Source organism: Elaeis guineensis, chromosome 4, assembly GCF_000442705.2.
Source record: "Elaeis guineensis isolate ETL-2024a chromosome 4, EG11, whole genome shotgun sequence".
Classification (NCBI taxonomy): Eukaryota; Viridiplantae; Streptophyta; class Magnoliopsida; order Arecales; family Arecaceae; genus Elaeis; species Elaeis guineensis.
Window position 1 is genome coordinate 8,197,649 of NC_025996.2, and position 19,567 is coordinate 8,217,215.

The 19,567-nt window shown below is 35.1% G+C and overlaps 2 protein-coding genes across 5 annotated transcripts; both read left to right on the forward strand.

Moving 5' to 3' along the window:
- The first annotated feature begins 5,041 nt into the window (after positions 1–5,041).
- Positions 5,042–11,638, forward strand: LOC105044065 (uncharacterized). The gene is made up of 4 exons (XM_010921857.4): positions 5,042–5,351; positions 7,830–7,994; positions 9,261–9,745; positions 10,856–11,638. The coding sequence occupies exons 1-4, from the start codon at positions 5,057–5,059 to the stop codon at positions 11,225–11,227; spliced, it is 1,317 nt and encodes a 438-aa protein (XP_010920159.1). The 5' UTR covers positions 5,042–5,056; the 3' UTR covers positions 11,228–11,638.
- A 1,842-nt stretch (positions 11,639–13,480) lies between these two features.
- LOC105044064 (receptor homology region, transmembrane domain- and RING domain-containing protein 1) lies at positions 13,481–18,589 on the forward strand. 4 transcript variants are annotated; one of them, XM_010921855.4, is made up of 5 exons: positions 13,481–13,788; positions 13,858–14,100; positions 16,879–16,935; positions 17,053–17,274; positions 17,834–18,589. In XM_010921855.4, exons 1-5 carry the CDS (start codon positions 13,590–13,592, stop codon positions 17,920–17,922), a joined length of 810 nt encoding a protein of 269 aa, XP_010920157.1. In that variant the 5' UTR covers positions 13,481–13,589; the 3' UTR covers positions 17,923–18,589. The 4 variants fall into 4 exon arrangements, 3 of the variants coding, with proteins under 3 accessions (XP_010920157.1, XP_010920158.1, XP_010920156.1); XM_010921856.4 differs by having other exon boundaries at positions 17,068–17,274; XR_012140592.1 differs by having other exon boundaries at positions 13,482–13,788; positions 16,879–17,274; positions 17,834–17,976; positions 18,083–18,589.
- Positions 18,590–19,567: the final 978 nt, after the last annotated feature.

Here is a 19,567-nt window from a genome sequence, read left to right on the forward strand (position 1 = left end):
ACCATGTAATAATCATGTAATAAGATCTTAGATCTAGGGATTCTCTAATTTTATAAAATAAATTTTGATTTATTTTAGTCTTCTGCTGCATGATCTTGAAAAAGTTTCAAGATCTAATCCTGAAACCCTAGATTTGATTCCTTCACCTCATCCATAATTGCATATGCTAATGAGAATATCCCATTCTCTGCATCAATTTCTGTTGCAATTAACATCTTACCTTTAAACTTTTCATACAAGTGGTTGCCATCAATGCCGATTACAGGACGACGGTGCCTAAAATCCTGGATGGATGGTTTGAAAGCCCATAAAATATAATTTAAAATTCGGACATTGAAATTCACAGTTTGAAAAAAATTTCATGAAACAACTGTACCGAAATTTGTATGTTGAAGTGCAGCCATATAATAGGATAATTTAGCATAAGACGGCTTCCATTCTTCATAATATCAACCAATATCAACCAATGCCTTCTGCTTTCCACACCATGCTTTCCTATATGACACTGTATATTGAAATTGATCATTAACGGTTGCCACAATAGCTTCAACTTTAACATCAGGATCTTTTCAACAATATGTCAGACTAGTATGCCAATTATCCTTCTACTGATATGTTTGTAGTCTCGACTCAATCCCGTAAACAAGCAAGTGTGAGGATCCTCGTATCTTGTGATTTGAAAATATCTATATTTTTTCAACAATGCAGCATGAAGCCTTCATTTATAATTTTGAACATTATCTGATGATGCGCATCGTACGGACCACAACTTTGAATGCGACTGAACTACATTGTATGTCCGATGCTTCATAATGTGATAAAGATCAACAGCTCTCCTTACATAATCTTTACTCTCAAATATTAGACCTTTAAAAAATCAGTCATCGAGGAGTCCCAAAATTGATAGTCAGAGTTCAATCTTCGACCAGCACTTACACAACCACCATCATCTAAATTTATATCATTAAAAAATTATGAAGATTCGTGCAAACAAGATTGAGGTTCTCTCACATTAATATTAGGCTGAACATCTTCATCATCATCCTCATCTTCACCATCATCATCTTGATTGCTACTATCCTCATCCATCCAATAGTCTTCATCTCTGCTTTCATCTGACTTAAAGCCTAGATTATCAGAATTTATTCCACCACCTACCCAATTATCATTTTCTATATGAGTGTCGTCTCCCGCACTTACCATTACTTCTACCAAAGGAGAAGTCACCATAGTAGAAGATACAGAAAAAATCACCACAGGACTTTGAATAATTAGACAACTAGGACTGGTAATAGTAGAATGTTGCTCTACAAATATGGCCTTAAAACTGTCGGTTTGCACCATAGGAATTACGAAAGGCGAGGAAGGCCCAACAGTATTGTCCGCTTGGATTAAAAGCCGACTATAGTATCCAAAGCTTGGTACATCTTTCTTTTCAATATATAATTTTAAAAATTGACATTCTGAATATTTCAAAGGAAAGGTCAGTATTTTTTCGACATCTTCATCATCATCAATTGGAACTAAGATATACTTGCTCTGCATTAACTGTCCCGACAGATTATGAGATCTCCATTTCAATTTTATTTCATATTTCTCTTTGTCTATAGGAATACTGCTGTGTAAATAGTCCAATAATTCTTAACGTGATAATGATGAAGATACTCTAATCATCCGATTTGCAGGATGACTGTACTGCACATCACTTTCATCATTTTGTATCATGCCATCATAATACAATAGTACACGAACCCGAGTACTAACCATTTTCTCAGAGAAATCTATGATAAAATCAAAATAAAAAAATTAGTATTAGTAATTATTTTATCATTTCAAAATATTTACATGATAAATGTATCATATTATCAATAAATAGATACAGATAGGTCCTATCCCATTCGCAAATTGTATTAATTCTATAGGTTAATTATATTAATCAAATGATATGCAATAAGGATCGAAAGAAATTTCGGCAATATTTTTTCTTAGTTCTCCTCACACGGCTGAAAATGTGTGAGGAGAACTAAAAAAAAATATTATCCGAAATTTTTCTCAAATCCTTTGCATATCGTTCGAATAATGTAATTACTTACAGAATTATATGCAATTTCCAAACTGTCCAAACTGGACAATCAATTGACCAATATATATATTTTATGATGTCTGTATAAAAATATATAATCAAATATATATTTTATACGGATACTGTAGAATATCCTACATTGGTCAACTGACGGGTCTACGGTTCTATGAAATACAACATATTTTAAAATTCTTAAATTAGGATCGAATCAAATTTTAAATCAAATCCGAATCTAATGAGATAAAAATAAAAAATAAAAAATAATGAGATAAATAAAAAATAAAAAATTGAAATAAGAGGTGGGGGGACGCATGGGGCCACCGTCGGTCGGTCGCTGCAGGGCCGTTGCCGACCAACCACCGCAGGGCCGCATCGGGCCAAGGAAAAGGGGGGGTGGGGGGGCACGGCGACCGCGGCGCCGCTAACAGGTCAAGGACGTGGGGGCGTAGGGCCGCACGGGGCCACCATCGGGGTCCATCGCCGATCGGCCGCAGCAGGGCCGCGCGGGGCTGCCGCTGGGCCCGCTGCCGGTCGGCCGCAGCAGGGCCGTGCGGGGCCACCGTCGGGGGGCCGCCACAAGGCCATCGTCGGACCGCACGGGGCTGCCACTGGGGACCGCCACTCGGGCGTCGCCGCAGGGCCGCCGTCGGGGGGCCATCGTCGGCCGGCCATCGTCTGACGACGAGGGGGGAGGGCCAACGAGGGGGGGAGGGTGGGGAGGGGGCGACCGTCGCCTGTCCGCCGCCGGGCCAAGGATGTGGAGGGGGGTGGCGAACGGCACCGCCACGGGGGGCAGCCGTCGACACGCCGTCGGCCGGCCGCCGCAGGGCCGCCGTCGGCCGAGCAAGGGGGAAGGGCGCGGGGAGGGGTGGCCGAGCAAGAGGATGGGGCGGCCGGCCAAGGGAAGGCGAGGGATGGGGCGGCCACCGCCGGCCCACCGACGGGCCAACGACATAGGGGGCACGTGGGTCTGCCGTCGGCCGGCAGTCGCCGATGGGCCAAGGAAAAGGAGAGAAGAGGGAGAGAGAGAGAGGAAGAGGAAAGAGAGAAGATGGAGCTCATCGCCGCTGTCGGAGCTCACCGTCGTGCCATTGGAGAGGAAAAGGAAGATGTCGGAGGGAACGTCGGAGCTCACCGCCAAGGTGAGTTCTGGTTCTTTTTTTTTTGGGTCTTAAGCTGGTAAAACGCCATTGGATATGGCATTTTTAAAAACATCATTTTTTATGGTATTTTTAAAAATGTCATTTTCTATGGCATTTTTCAATTTTTCATTTTTTTTGAGATTTTTTTAAAAATATTTTTTTAAAAAAATTAATTTGATATGGTGATAGTAATTTGAAAAGGTGATTTTTATTTGAATTAAAATTAAAATTTTTTATACTTTTTAAAATTTTAAATTATATTTTTTATTTTTTGCCATTTTTTTATTTTTTTAAGGTATTTTTTTGGGGTTATTTTTTAAAAAAAATTAATTTAAAATAGGGATAGTAATTTGAAATGATGCTTTTTATTCGAATTAAAATTAAAAATAAAATTTTTATTTTTTTCAAATTTTAAATTATAATTTTTATTTTTTTCCCATTTTTTTTCATTTTTCCCTTTTTTATGGCTTTTTTAAATTTTTTTATTTTTTTGAGGTATTTTTTTCTTTTTTTGGGATATTTTTAAAAAAAATAAATTTGAAATGGAGATAGTAATTTGAAAGGATAATTTTTATTTAAATTAAAGTTAAAATTTTTATTTTTTTAAATTTAAAATTATAATTTTTATTTTTTTCTCATTTTTTCTTGTTTTTTATATTTTTTTATGATATTTTTATTTTTTTTATTTTTTTGAGGTATTTTTTTGTCTAATTTGGGATATTTTATTAAACTAATTCATTTGAAATGGGGAAAGTAATTTGAAATGGTAATTTTTTTGAATTTAAATTTAAATTTTATTTTTTTTAAATTTAAAATTATAATTTAAATTTTTTCCATTTTTGTCCCTTTTTTTTATGGTATTTTTTTTGAGGTATTTTTTCTCTTTTTTGGGATATTTTATTAAAATAATTAATTTGAAATGAGAAAAGTAATTTGAAATGGTGATTTTTTTTGAATTCAAATTAAAATTTTTATTTTTTTATTTTGGATATTTTTTAAAAAAAATTAATTTGAAATAGGAATACTAATTTGAAATGATGATTTTTATTTGAATTAAAATTAAAATTTTTATTTTTTTAAATTTAAAATTATAATTTTTATTTTTTTCTATTTTTATAGTATTTTTTATTTTTTTGATGTATTTTTTTCTTTTTTTGGATATTTTTTTTAAAAATTAGTTTGAAATAGGATACTAATTTAAAATGATGATTTTTATTTGAATTAAAATTAAAATTTTTATTTTTTTAAAATTTAAAATTTAAAATTATAATTTTTATTTTTTTATTTTTTAGATCTATTTTTTTAAAATATTTTTAAAAAAATTAATTTGAAATGGGAAAAATAATTTGAAATGGTGATTTTTATTTGAATCAAAATTAAAATTTTTATTTTTTTATAATTTAAAAATTATAATTTTTATTTTTTATTTTTATTTTTTTTGAAAATAAATAATTAAAATCATTATTTGAAATGATGTTTTTGAGAATGCCATTTGAAATATTATTTTTTATTATTTTAAATGATGACTTTAATTTTTTTTTTTTTGTCATCTAAGTCGAGCAAAGAGGATGGTGACGTAGAGGCTACAAAATGCCCTTTCAAATAATATTTTATAAATTTATATTATTTTTATAAATAAGTTAAAGGATACATTATTTTGATAAATAATTTTTTTTAAAATTTTTTAGATAATGAACTCTGGATTTGGGTCCGTCTGGAATCCAGACCCGGACCCGGCCTGATCCGCTTGCTACCTTGCTGGTCCGCGGAGTGCACCCGCTGTTGGGCTTTATATTCATGATAGACCGGACCGGTGCCCTTCTTGTGCGCCATGGATCTCCTCTTCGGCGCCTACGGAGTTGCCTCCGATGACGAGGGAGGCGAAGGCGAAGATAAAGAACTCGCTGCCCCGGCTTCCAAGAGACCCCGTTCGGAAGGGTATACTCCGCAGCAGAGGCCCTCACCGTCGGTGACCGTTCGGCACCATCGCCTCTCCAGCGGCACAACCGAAGCCCCCCTCGCCGCCGGGAGATATGTGTCAAAGAGGGAGAGGGCGATCTTGGCGGCATCTTCTAGGGTTTCCAATCCGTCGCCTCCTTATCCTTCTATGGTCATCACGTCTCCTGGTGTTTTGATTTCCCCTATGTTTATCTTCTTGTTTTTCGTACAGAGATTCATTCTAATTATGATGCTGCTAACTCGAGAGATATTAGAGCAGAGATAGAGTAAAGAAAAAAGAAAGCTCTCTCTCTCTCTCTCTCTCTCTCTCTCTCTCTCTCTCTCACTCATTAATCGATGGGAAATATAAGAATGAAACCTCTTTGTGTCCATGAGGTGACATTGTTCTTTGTGATTCTTCTACTGAACTTCCAGAAAGAGTGAGAGAAACCCTAATTTTTTTCCTTATAATTCACCATTGTTATTAGTAAATTTTAGGATATGTTGTTTAAGTAAATAAAGTAATCAGCACTTCCCAATTTGGCAGTTGTTTGTCTCCTAACTCTACATCACAGTGTAAAATTTGAATCCTAGATTTCATACGTTGGATTGTTATAAAATTACCTCAGACAATGTATTCCATCAGTAAACTAGAATGGTTTACTCAGTTTTTCCCATTTCAATCTCTAGTAAATTGAGCGAAGTGGGAATAAAAGTTTTTTAAAAAAATCTTCAGCTTAGTAAATTGTAGGAAAATAATACTACAGTGTCTATGAAATATTAGAGAAATCCAACCCACAATGCCAATACTGATTGAGAAGATTTTTTTTTTAATAATAAAAAAAAAATCAGGCCAAACGTTTTGTAGGGCATGAAAAATAAATTGATGGTATTGTTTGAAATATATAAACAGGTCATTCTATTGGGGAAATAGGCTTGTATTCTGAAATATATCAGAAGTGAAAAGCTTGACTGCTAAAACAAAATTAATGCTTATAATTGACCAAAGTGGTTAATAGCAAGAATGTTCTTATAATATATAATGAGGAATTGAAATTTTGATAGAATTGATAACTTACCTTTGATCAAGAGGTCCTCGATTCAATGGAATGTTTCATGCTTGTATTTTTCTCTAGGAAACTAGACTGGATGTTTGATTATTGGAGCATGCAATTTGACTTGTTGCTGTGATTTTGGTCTCAACCATGTTACTCATTGAATTAGATTGAAGTTGCAAGCATTAGTTTTAACTTTTAATCAACTCTATTTTTGTCTATTTCTGGATTAATTTTAGGATCTTATCTAGAGAAGGCTTGGATTTATATAATGTCAATTAGGGCTTGAATCAAGTTGTGTAAAAATGATGATTATTTTATGTCAGTCTAGGAAATTTTTGTGCTGTGTTAGCCTGCAAAACTGAAAAACCCTGGCCCAACCCCACCCAAAACTGTGCTGGTGTTTTTTCTGACCCTAACCTGATGACTTCTATGTTTATTTGCCTAGCTTGATATATAGTTTGTGTTACCTGGACCCTTAGGATTAGCCTAAAATATTCGCACCCGACTGTTGAACATGCACTTTGGTATGGCACAAACATAGCTCTATGAGAAGAAAGTCTTATATTGAATGGATCTGATTCTTAGACAGATGCTGACATCCAACAAATGTACTAAACTCCATGTAACAGCTTATAGTTTGGGTTGGATTCAAACTAACCTGGTCCATGTTGCACCTTTAATTCCAAGTGAAATCATAAACTGTCATATTAGCTACCATCAATATTTGACTATCAAGCCTGAGAATCAGAGATACAAAGCAAAGACTGATTGAGCAGATTGCTTGATGGGATTAGGCAAGAAGATAACAAGTGCCGAGGGGACAATTATGTGTGTCAACCATCAAGTACATCATAGGACATATTTGAACTAATCTCAAATCTCTTCTTGTAGAAATGGTCAGCCCGATCTCTTCTTCACCATCATTGTTGAACTATGAACATATCCTAAGTCCAGGTTAGAAGGAGTAATTGTGGGATGTATGATAAATCAATTTTGGGGGAAGATCACATGTAACTAATGGTAGACATATGTAGACATGCATGCATAATTTAGGACAATGACAAATCACTGACAAGAAGCACTTCATTTTGTGGCAAATGTTTTTGTAATTCTGAATGGGGTTACAAGAATAATTAGATGGAAGTGGCGGAAAAGGATCTAAGAAATCTTATGATGCCACTTTTGTTGAAGTGGTTATGAATAATAAAGGCCCTGGATAGATGGGATAAATGATATAGTAATGGTCTGCTACAGTGACTAACTGATGTGCTCTTTATCAGTATATACTCTCTTCCCTTTACTATATGAATGCTGCCACCAGAAAATATGTCCAATGCTTCATTATGCAAACTTGTTTCATGAATTTTTTCAAGACCTATGCAATCCTAAATTATATTTCTGAAGTTCTGCTTACTGCTGAGTAGTTCCTTATGATCTTACTTTAGTATTCTAGAGTAATTCTTTTACAAACTGTGTCATCACATTTGTTATGCCAGAATTGTATCACTGAAGTATTTTGGTGTAACTTTCAACCAGATTAGATCTTTAATTCACCTAAAATCATAACATGCTGATAGTTGTCTTGGTTTGGTTTTTGCTTGATTTCAGTTGTTGGAACTCTTTCGGATTCAGATCTACCATCTGACGTTTTGGCATCACTAAAGTGTGAGAAAGGCATCCATGCTTGGAACAAGAAAGTTCCTGATAGACTCTCTGTTGCCTTACATGGCCATAATAAAGCTGTCAATTCTGTACAATGGTCGCAAAGTCATGGTTAGTTGTTGTTTGGTATTTAATGTCTACAATTTGCTAATATTTATCTTTCAAACTTTTAGTAATTTTTGTTTTTTCTGTTTTTGGCCACACATGGTAGATGATACATCTGTATGATATTATGATTGATGTGGAAACTAAGGTTCAGATAAAGGTTGCAACTAATAAAGCTTGGGCAGTTTGAACTTTATCCTCTCAAGCTTCTATTATCTATAATATTGGGATTTTGTCCCACAAAATGATAATCTATTTGTTTCAGAACAGACAAATTTTTTTTCTATTGAATGATAGCCTGTAAGTAAATGCATCAAGATCGAAAGGGGAAAGTACATTATCATTTTATCAAAAACTAAGGCATGTCTTCTAGCACCACTCTTTATTAATTTATATGGCAGGGGGTTAACTCTTCAAATATGCTCAAAAGTGATCTATGTATGCTGCAACAAATTTCATATTCTTAATTTAATCTTTCAAGCACATTGCATTCATCTATTTACATGTTTGGCTTGTTTCAATGCTAAGAATTATTGAACCAGATCTTTTAAGTTAATTGAGATCTGAGCATAAGATGTATCTCACCCTCAGCACACTTTGGGTTCTATAGTCCAGCAGATGCTTTCATCAAGAGGAATAGTCATATGGTAAATACTGATTAAAACTGTTTTTCTCATTAGCATCGATGGTGCAGTTCTTGATTACCAGGGACTATTAAACATATGATTGTCTACTAATTTCATCATGTTTTTGTTTGTAGGTTCCTTTATTTAGCTTTTAGGCTGCATTTGATGGTGGGCAAAGGCCACTTTAACCCATTTACTCCACTTTAACCCACAAAATGTCATAAAAGCAACCAATTATTCTGAGGGCAAAATGGACATTCTAAAAAGTTTTTAAAGCAACTCTTTCCTCCTAAACTGGAGTAAACTCTTTCACCCGATGGTGTGGAGTAGTTTATAAAGAGGCTTATTAGTAAATCAACCTATTTATTCCAAGTTAAATTATTCCACATCCAAATGCAGCTTTAGTATTTTAAGTGATTTTTAAATCTCTAAATTTGTTCTACCAGTGTATAGGAAAATTACTACAAGTATAAAACCAATTGTCGCTTGTGGGACTTATTCAGAAGTACTTTGATTCTGTATTAGTCATCCTTCCATGCTCAAACAACCTTGGCTATATACTTGAAGAAAACTTTGAAATGCCACTTAATTTGCAGCAATCCTCTCTACCATTCACTTTTGCTTATCATTATGCTGAATATTTCAGGCCATCTTCTTGCTTCCGCTGGGATGGATCATACAGTCCATGTGTGGAATGTATGGAGGAGAAATCAGCAGAAGGCATGTGTTTTCAAATTTCATGATGCGGCAGTAAAGGATGTGAAATGGTCTCCACAAGGGCTCTCTTTGCTTTCTTGTGGATATGACCATTTGTCACGGCTGGTTGATGTTGAAAAGGGGATAGAAACACAACTATTCAAGGAAGATCAAATTGTGGAGGTGATCAAATTCCATCCAGGCGACTCCAATCTCTTCCTTTCTGGTGGATCTAAGGGCTTTCTTAGACTCTGGGATATACGAGTTGGTATGGTGATACGGGAATATCTCAGAGATCTTGGCCCGATCCTTGACATTGAATTTAGTGCTGATGGAAAACATTTCATCTCTTCCAGTGACACTTCCAAGAGCAGGGTTTCTGAAAACTCTATCATTGTATGGGATGTCTCACGACAAGTTCCTTTATCTAATCAGGTATTGCTCAATCCTGTTTTCCCTGGTAGTTAAATGGTAATCTTCCTATGTCCTAAGAATAGGAAAGAAAAATCTGTGAAGGTTCAAATTATAGGCTACACCATGCTGTTTCACTCCTCGCATATTAAGCAGAGGCCATGCCACACTAACATAGTGTACATCTTATGTATCTTGTTTCGTATGCATCAAGTTATTTTCTGTTTTCAAATCATATTAGTCTGTTGACCTTAGTTTGAACTAGGAGCATGTGCAAGAGCAGGCCTATAACATTTGTGGTGCAAAATATCCTAGGGAGTGTTTATATAAAACTATAGAATATCGTAAACAATAAAAATCTGTTCATTGGGCCGCATTTTTGAGACATAAATGAGATAGAATTTTATAGACTAATTAAACAATGAAGAATATATTTGCAATTGGAGCTATATTGCTTTTGATAAAAATTAGTAGCAAAAACTTACTTGAATTTTTTAATATTCTAAATTAAAGACACCGATAATATAATTCTGTTTGCCTCATTGTATAAATTCTCGTATTTTGTTTGTACCTCCCATAAATCTACAAATCAAATGCCCAATGGTCCTTAGGATGAACGTGGGATGGAAAAGGTGGCCATTTGATAAATTTATTAGCATTATGTGTGTAATCAGTGTGGAAAAATAACTGCTCTTGTCAAAACCCTTAATTCTATTTTTGTCCTTATTAGCTATAGGTAGCCAAAGGCAGTCCGAGATTTTATTTCAGAAAGTGTAAGATGTTCAAAATTATCTGCTTATTGGGTGCAGCAACACCTACTTTTTTATGGAATATGAATCCTTTATCCCCGGATAAAATAGTGGCACTTGCTTCCCTAGTTAGAACTCATAGCTTTCGGTACTCATCTTCCTTCCATATGTTGTTGAACATGGAACAAATACTTCCTTTATACCTCTCTTGAGTATACTGGAATCAGAGCAATCTATGTGATAAATTTATTTTCACTTGACCACTAGAAATGTCTTGATTAATTTTTAACGACATTATTATTATATTTTTGATTTTGCATTAAACTAGAAAATAACAGTTTAATTTGTTACTAACCTGCTGACTTCATGTTCATGTTGTTACCAGGTTTACACGGAAGCTTATACCTGCCCTTGTATCAGGTATCACCCTTCTGATGCTTGTTTTGTTGCACAGTCAAATGGCAACTACATTGCAATTTTCTCTGCCAGAGCCCCCTTCAAGTTAGATAGGTACAAGAGGTATGAGAATCATGGAGTATGGGGCTTCCCCATCAAGTGTAATTTCAACCTGGATGGCCAAGAACTTGCCTCTGGCTCCTCAGATGGCTGTATTTACTTCTACAGCTATAGATCTTCTGAGCTTGCGAGGACAATCAAGGCATTCGAGCAGGCATGCATTGATGTTGCATTCCACCCCGTGATGCCGAATGTGATAGCTTCATGCAGTTGGACTGGTGAAGTTTCTGTGTTTGAATAAAACAATTTCCTGCACCTTATCCTCAGAGAGATAACCTTGTCCATTTTAGTGCAAATTGGCTTTCCAGCCAAACTCATTGCTTTTGAAAACTCGTTCCATAACCATTCACTGAAAGTTCCCAGAGGACCTGGTAGATTGTGCATGCTGATATCTCAGCTGTTCTCTGAAGTAGACCTTCCAGGTGAAGCATGCTTGTGAACATAGGAAAGTAGTTGCATATGCTTGCCGGTTATATAAGTGGTGAATATGGTGCCATGTTATATTTATTGCATTGTTGCTGACACACAATTGAAAATGCTGATGGAAGAAGTAATGCATACCTGGGACTCAATGTTAAATTATATGTAACTTTGTTCTTGAAATGGTATGGGAGACTAGATTAATCTCTCATGTTTGGTTTGCCTTTCGAAACTTTTGCTTTGTTATAACTTGTTGTATTAGGAGTCTTTGTTATTGTTTTTCACAAATGATCTTAAATCAAATCTTTGTTAATTGAGGGTAGCTGCTTCAGTTTCAAAGTACGTCCTTCAGGGCCGTCCTTTTTTAAGCCATAAACAGGGAATTCCAAGTGTTAAAAGATAGCTTTTTGGTGCTCCGTAGAGGAATGCTTTGCTTGTTAAGCATAGATATGATAACCGAGGCATCATATTTATACATTATATATTTACATTGAGCAGTATGGACCACTAACTAATGTATAGGATGTTTTGTATTATAATGCGGCTCCCAGTCCTAGGATCAAAGTTTAAACACTGTTGATATCCCAGAATAATAAACCTCCTCTCTATCCTGGAAAATAGGGATTAGATATTCCTCTGGCTGTCCAGATCATTTTTTTTCTTTTTTAACATGCCCCGATGACCTTCAACTACCGTCCCTGGCATCTTAATATGCTCTACTCTGTTTGTAACTTCTTGAATACTAATATCTGAGAAATTATTGGTTAAAATGGTTATCATAATAATAATACGTAAAAATTATTTTAATGACTGTTGTTATTATGACAAAATGATGGCACAAATGGTTGCTAGTTATTATTTGAGCAATTCATTGAGGGCATTTGGTATGGAATAATCATTTCAAGATCAAGATTGAGATAGATAGAGATGATAATTCTATGTGATAATAATTCTAAATTATTGTCACTTCTTATATCATCGTTAAATTCAGTAATAAAATATCTATCTTTAAGGCCGGATATTCAAGATTATCTTTGAGTAGTGATCTTTCATTGAAATTTGAGGATAAAAATATCTCTCAATCCAACAAAAAAAAATTTGATATATTAATATATCAATAATATATTGTATTAGTATTATATCTATTACATTATACTATTATTATATATATATTATTTATAATATATATTATATTATAATATATTATTAATTATATTATTTGTCATATTATTATTCAATGATAATTTTAATATATATTGTCACATTATATTATATTTATATAATAAATTTATTTAATATATTACTTCTATTTATCTTATTTTTATAATCAAAATAAATATTAGTATTAAAAGTATAATAAAAAAGTAATCATATAATAATAATTAATGCATTTATAGAATTAATAGATATTTTTTATTAGATATACTAATAATTAATATATTATTATATTATTATAATATATTTTTATGATTAATAAATATATTTTTTTAGATCTATGATCTTGGGTTTTGATGGAATATTAAATAAGTTACTTGAGGTTATTAAAAAAAAATTATCATTGGAATATAGTATACTAAATACGGTGATTTTAGGTCTATAATTATCTCAAATGCCACATAGGTAATAGGATACGCCAAATAACATCTCATGGGTAATTAAAAAACGATCCCAAGAAACGACATGGTGATCCAATCGATTCAGTTTATTTTTCCGCGACGTTCCCGAAAAAACCAAGCCTTCCATGCAATTTTCCTTGCCATCAAACATACTTTGAAGCTAAGCAAATAAAAAGCGACGGATAATTAATAAATCTTCTAAGACCCCACATGTTTGGGGATTGTATCTTTTGCGCGAAAGAATGATTGGTCTTCTTTTGCGAAACAGACCATTGGCTCGCGGCCTGCACATCTCTGAAAGCAATTCGAACACTTTCATCCATCGGCCTGCACAGATCGCAAAGTGGCCTTTCGCGATCCAACGACGAATTCGCACGAAAGAAGGTGGATCCTTTTTTGTGCTAAATAAACAACCTCTGTCCGTTCTCGTCTCGCCTTCGTATTGCGTCATCCCATGCGTCGGAGTTCGGACCCCTGCCTCCTCCTAAATTTTCCATTTCCCTACGGGGCGGACGCATCCAGAGAGACGGAGAGCACGAGGGAAGACTGATATAGAGAGATGCCGAGATGAAGTGTTGTCACCGCCCCCACTGCCTCCGCCTCGACTCCTCCTCCTCCAAAGCCTCCATCGCCACCGCCGGGTTCTTCGTCTCCAACTCCTATTTCCTCCTCCTCTTCTCCTCCCTCCTCCACCCCTCCGCCGCCCTCGTCCACCTCCGCGCCAACTCGTTATCCTTCACCTTCCTTGACGCCCCCGCTCGCTTCGGTATTCCTCCCCTCCCCTCCCCTCCATTGTATCAAAGAAATGAGGGCTAATCTTTTTGTCTACTGCCAGCTGCTCCCGTTCGTGGCTCTGGGGTTTGTGGAGCTCTGCACATTGCCGATCCGATCGACGCTTGCTCTCCAATCAGGCACAATAGGACCGCTGGAGGTGGAGCCGGGCAGTCGGCGCATTCCGATTTTGTTCTTATCGTGAGAGGTGTTTGCAACTTCGAGAACAAGGTCAGGATTGCTCAGGATGCCGGATACCAGGCCGCCATCATCTACGACGACCAGGAGAAGGGCAGCTTGTACTCGAGTGAGTGAACAAGTTGTCTTTCTTAGTTATTGCATTTAGAAAACCCATGGATCTTTTTCCGGAGTTCTGTTTTAGTTTTTGGGTATGTAATGTGATTATCTCTGAGGCGTTGTTTTACTGTGGGTTTCACGATGTTGACTGACAATTAACACGATAGGATTTAACTCATCGGTCTATTCTTGTTTTATATTGTTTCCTAATTAAAGTGAATTCCATCTTAAGGTGAAGGGATGCTTTGATCTGAAAGCACTGCTGAAGAATTCATCTGGGTGAGTACACAATCATGAGAAAGTGTTATCAACTGAGGGACACAGGAAGAAGTTTTCCATATATGTTGAGAGAGTGATGTCGATGTTTGAATTCTCAGGCTGAGTAATGGTTGTTCAGATGCTGTTTGGGAAATGGTGATGGAGATTTAGTTGTTTTGAGACAAGGCTTGAGATGCTGAAAACTGGTGCTGCTGAGATATCTTTGTTAGATAGGAGAGCTGTAAGATTATTTCTGGAGGAGCGGGATTTGTTATTTTGTAGGAGATATGTGCAAGTGTGACCAAGTATATTGACGATTGGAAGGGATTTAGTATTAGATTTCAAATTTTTGTTAGAATGTGTGTCTATTTATTAGGCCTTTTGGTTATTTATGGTTTCAGTCTAGAATCTAGTGTTGCATGAACACAGAAACAAGAATCAGATTGATACACATCACAAAGCTTTTAACTTGGCAAAGCAAACAAAAAGGAGATAGTGTGAAAAATAGAGAAAAGTTTCAGTGAATTTTGAATATTGCGTAGTACATTTCATAGAAAGATATTTATTTGCTGATGTGTTCTGGACCCCAAAATTAGTTCGATAATACAATAAAGATTCCATTTTACAAAGTTGTTTCAAATAGGGGTGAAAGTGGATCGGATAATATCCATCCAAATCTGTTTTCGTATCCGAATCTATCCGGATATGGATAGAAATTTGAATATTCAACTAATATTCATATCTATGTCCATATCCATTGAAGAAAAATGGATATGGCTATAGATAGACAACTATCTCATTCGTATCCAAATATCTAATTTTATTTATAGTCTTATTTAATTTTTTATAACATTTGTAAACTTTTCAGGGAAATATATGATCACATCAATATGCTATAATTTGATTTACCATCTATTTAGTAATATATTTAATTTTGCGATTATAAAGTTTAGTTATTTGACTTATATCTGTATTTATATCTATACTTTCAGTATCCTGCTTGTATCCATATCTGTTTAAAACAAATATGAATATGAATTTTTGTATCCGACTAATATCTGTATTCGCCTAATAAAACAAGTATGGATATGGATATGTTCGTATCCAATCCGTATCTGATCCAATTTCAACGGTACTTCAATGCCCGCATCCTTATGATAAAGTTAAATTATGAGTTGTTAATCTCCAAAGCCCACTTCAAAATTGATGCTCGAACATGATAAAGTTAAATTATGAGTTGTTAGATTTTTTTTTTTTCACTAGTTAGCACCAAATCGAAATCCTTACCACTCAATTATTTGCAAATCAACAAACCATTTGACTTTTTCCTTGATTTCCCATGTTTATTTAATTAGGCCCTGTTTGGCATGGCTGCCATTTTTTGTCTTCTGGTTTTTGTTTTCAGGATCCCAGGAAACAAGGCTTATAAGTTGTTTGGTAATTGGTTGATGAGTTTATGTTCCAGTTTTTTAAAAACCATTCTCCAATTTTTGGAAAAAGTGCAAGCTTAGAATCTTGGCTTTCACTATTTTTGAAAACTGGAAATTGGTTCCCCTTTACCCCCACCACTGCCTCTGCTATCAGTATCTTTGCCATCGTGTCACAGCCACTGCTACCACCACCAGAACCACCGCCGCCGCTACCACCACCAGAACCACCGCCACCATCACCGCTGCCACTGCCCAAGTGTTCACCAAACAGGTTTCAGATTTTCAATTTTCAGAGAAAAAAATAGAAACTGGGTTTTAGTTTTTCAGAAACTGAGATAACCTTGCCAAATGCCACCTTAGTTTGGTTTGCTGTAGCTACTAGAATTGCATATAGCATATGCTAAGCATCCTAATTCGCTAATTTTGTCAAACAGGTTTCCGCTTTGCAATGTCTGGTAGAGGCAAACATATAATATAGTGATGCTAGGACATTTACATAACTTTATGTACATTAGCCATGTGAGCCACATGAATATATACTCATTCATCTACATAGATCTATAACCCCTGTGTCATCATATTTTGATTTTGAAATCTGTGATGTTGGAAACTATCATCCAATAGTGGCATGTGAAATCCATGTACATGCCAACCATGCCATAGGTTATCAAGATTAATGTTCTTAATTTATTCTTCGTATTTCATGAAGGATATGCCATTGAGATGAACTTGGCATTTAACTCTAAATCTTGTCCAGATCATGAGGTCAGGAACTAATATGGTATGCCATATTTATGGATTAGTTCAAGGAGATTTTGTTGACTTGAAGTGAATCTATGTGTGGGTGTTATGCTTGACTTTTTCATCAACTTTGAGGGCTAAAGTTATCCCATGCTTTTGCTTGACTTGTTTGGGGTGATACAACAATCCCGATACATGCTTGGGATATATTCATATTGCAACAACTATGTCCGACTTCAGGGTGGATTCCTATCATATTTTAGTCCCATTTATAATGCAGCACATTTTTGTGGCTCCTTTGCAGTTTTTGTATCCCTTTTTCACAGTGTTCATTTATATTGTTGGTTGCTTGTCTATAGTGACTGGGGACTCTGCGGGCATACATATACATGCAGTATTTGTTTCAAAGATGGCAGGTGAGACCCTAAAGAAATTTGCTCATGGTGAAGAAGGAGAATGCTGTATAGGTTCTTCTGTGGATGAGACAGCTGCAACAGTATTGGTAATATCCTTTGTCTCAATTGTTGTCATAGCATCGGTTCTTGCAGCATTTCTCTTGGCTCGAGATTGTCGGCTTCTAAGGCATGGAACCCATAACCGTCCTCCTAGTATCAACAGACAGGCAGTGGAAGTCCTTCCTTGCTTCACATTCAAAAATTCTGGTGTAAATAACAACCACATGGAAGAGACTTGTGCCATTTGTCTTGAGGATTACAGAGATGGAGAGACTCTTAGGGTTCTTCCCTGTCTTCATGGTAAGCTGAATTTCTATATTTATTTCTTATGATTGATCTTTCTTCATGGTTTGAAAATATCCTTATTCATATCTAACGAAAAGTTGTTAACTGAACCTTTTACCGAGACTGCTGTCAGTTGACAATTGGGGCTTGCTTATTCCTGAAAACCAGTTGCTTGTTTGGACCAGCATCTTAGGCATTGATGGATCCATCATGAAAACCTTCCAGCATTTCATTATTTGGCTGTCACCAGAGTTCGTGATGTTAGATCCTATTGTAATATAAGTCATATGCAATGTTCCCTGAATAATGAATTTTGAAATAGCATGCTTGTTCTTAAAACCTAGGACTAATTATTGTCTTTCCATACGTGAGTATTAACAAGTCAAAACCCTTTCTCCTGATGATAAGAAACTGGCAATACTTCCTGCATTTAAATATCGTTACATGAAGACAGACTCAGGTGCCTGCTTACCTAATCTCTGAGTTCCATTACAAACTCATTAATCACAGAGAATGCAATTTGCATGTTTTTTTTTTTTTTTACTTGTCAATGTTAACACAATTTTTTTGACAGGTTTCCATACAATGTGTGTGGACTCATGGCTGACGAAATGGGGAACATTCTGCCCAGTTTGCAAGCATGAAATGAGCTCAGGAGAATAGGCTACCTGATTTTAAGCAAATGAACTTTCACTGAAGTTATTGATGGATGATTAAGTGCTTACAATTCCACCTCCCTACAAGATATCTGTCTTCTGTTTAGATTGCACCTATAAATGGAATAAGGCTGGTCATTTTTTATTTCCTTTTGAAATGTCTTCAGGGAATTTCGTGCCTTATGTAAGACAAGAAGGGTGTGTTTATGAAGCTATAGCATGCACCTCTCCATCTGCAAGGCATTGCAAGCAAAAACAGTGAGCAATCAGCTATCCTTTTGAAGCTTCTGACTCATGTTTCATTCCTGTCATGTTTCCTTCATCATGCTATCATTTTGTTCACAAGGGGTAGAGTGGATGATTCTTTCTTCCCATCTATGTGTCTTTTATATTTTTGTTTGTTACTTATCCGAGAAGATGATGTTTAGCGGTGTTCCGGTGTGATGTGTTTCGATCGTGTGTATAATTTGATGATCATGAGGGGGTGTTGAGCTGATAGATCGAGTTACTTGGCAACTGACAATGAATTGATCTCTACTTTTAGAATGATAGACCATGTAGTTATGTTATAATGTCAGCATGTAATGCCTGTACATAACATTGTGTTCGGTAATCTTCATAATTTTCGTCATTGTAACAGACCTTGTATCAAAATCGCGTGCCGTTACCTGTGATGTTGTGACATTGTCCGCTGTATCCGGGTGAACACTACCATTGCTGTTGAATCTGCTTTTGTTTGATTAAGTAATCGGAGCTTTTCATCATCTAATGGGATACCCTTTTTTTTTATTTCAACTTTTTAAAAAAAAAAAATTGTCTTTTTGTTTGAAAGGTTCTTGCATGAACTTGCTAACCATGGCTTATTGTTCAGTTACCTGATCCAAAAATTTAAGCTTGTAGCTTGATAGACCCTTGAGTATTTAAGAATTTGAATTCTTGACCTATTCGATATGGGACATTTCTCTATATCTATGACATTAATATTTCTAAATAATAAATCTTTATCGTCACCTTTGAAATTGCAGATGATATTGATTAGAGTTAGCTGGACTGACAACATTCATTTAGGAAGCATTTGGTTAGTTATTAAAAAATATATTTTTTTTTATTTTTTTAATTTTTAAAAAATAAAAATTAAAAAAAATAATATTTGATAATATCATGAAAAATTAAAATTAAAATAATCAAAATAATTATTTTATATATACAGTAAAAAAATTTTATTTTTTTTGCTTCCGCATATTTAAAATGCTAAATCAAAAAGTAAAGAATCCGAATCCTTCTTCCTCGTTGAGTTCTTCACTTCTTCACTTTCTTCTCTCTTCCTTTCTGAATCTTTCTCTCTCATCGAATTTTTCACCTACCGTTTTCAAATATTGCTTTTTGCTTTATAACAACGTAGTTATCAAACATTTTTTTTATTTTTTTATTTTTATTCAATAATAAAAATTAAAAAATATATATATATTTTACAAATTAAAAATTAAAAATCAAAAAGTGTAATCAAATTCAGCTTTAGTAAAATAAGTATATTTGTAACATGTCATTATACCTGTAAATAACAGAATGATAGCAGTGCTTTGTGTTTGAATTACTGCATAGTCTTAAGTTACCTTTGCAAACCAGCATAGAGGTCCGAATTTGTATAACGT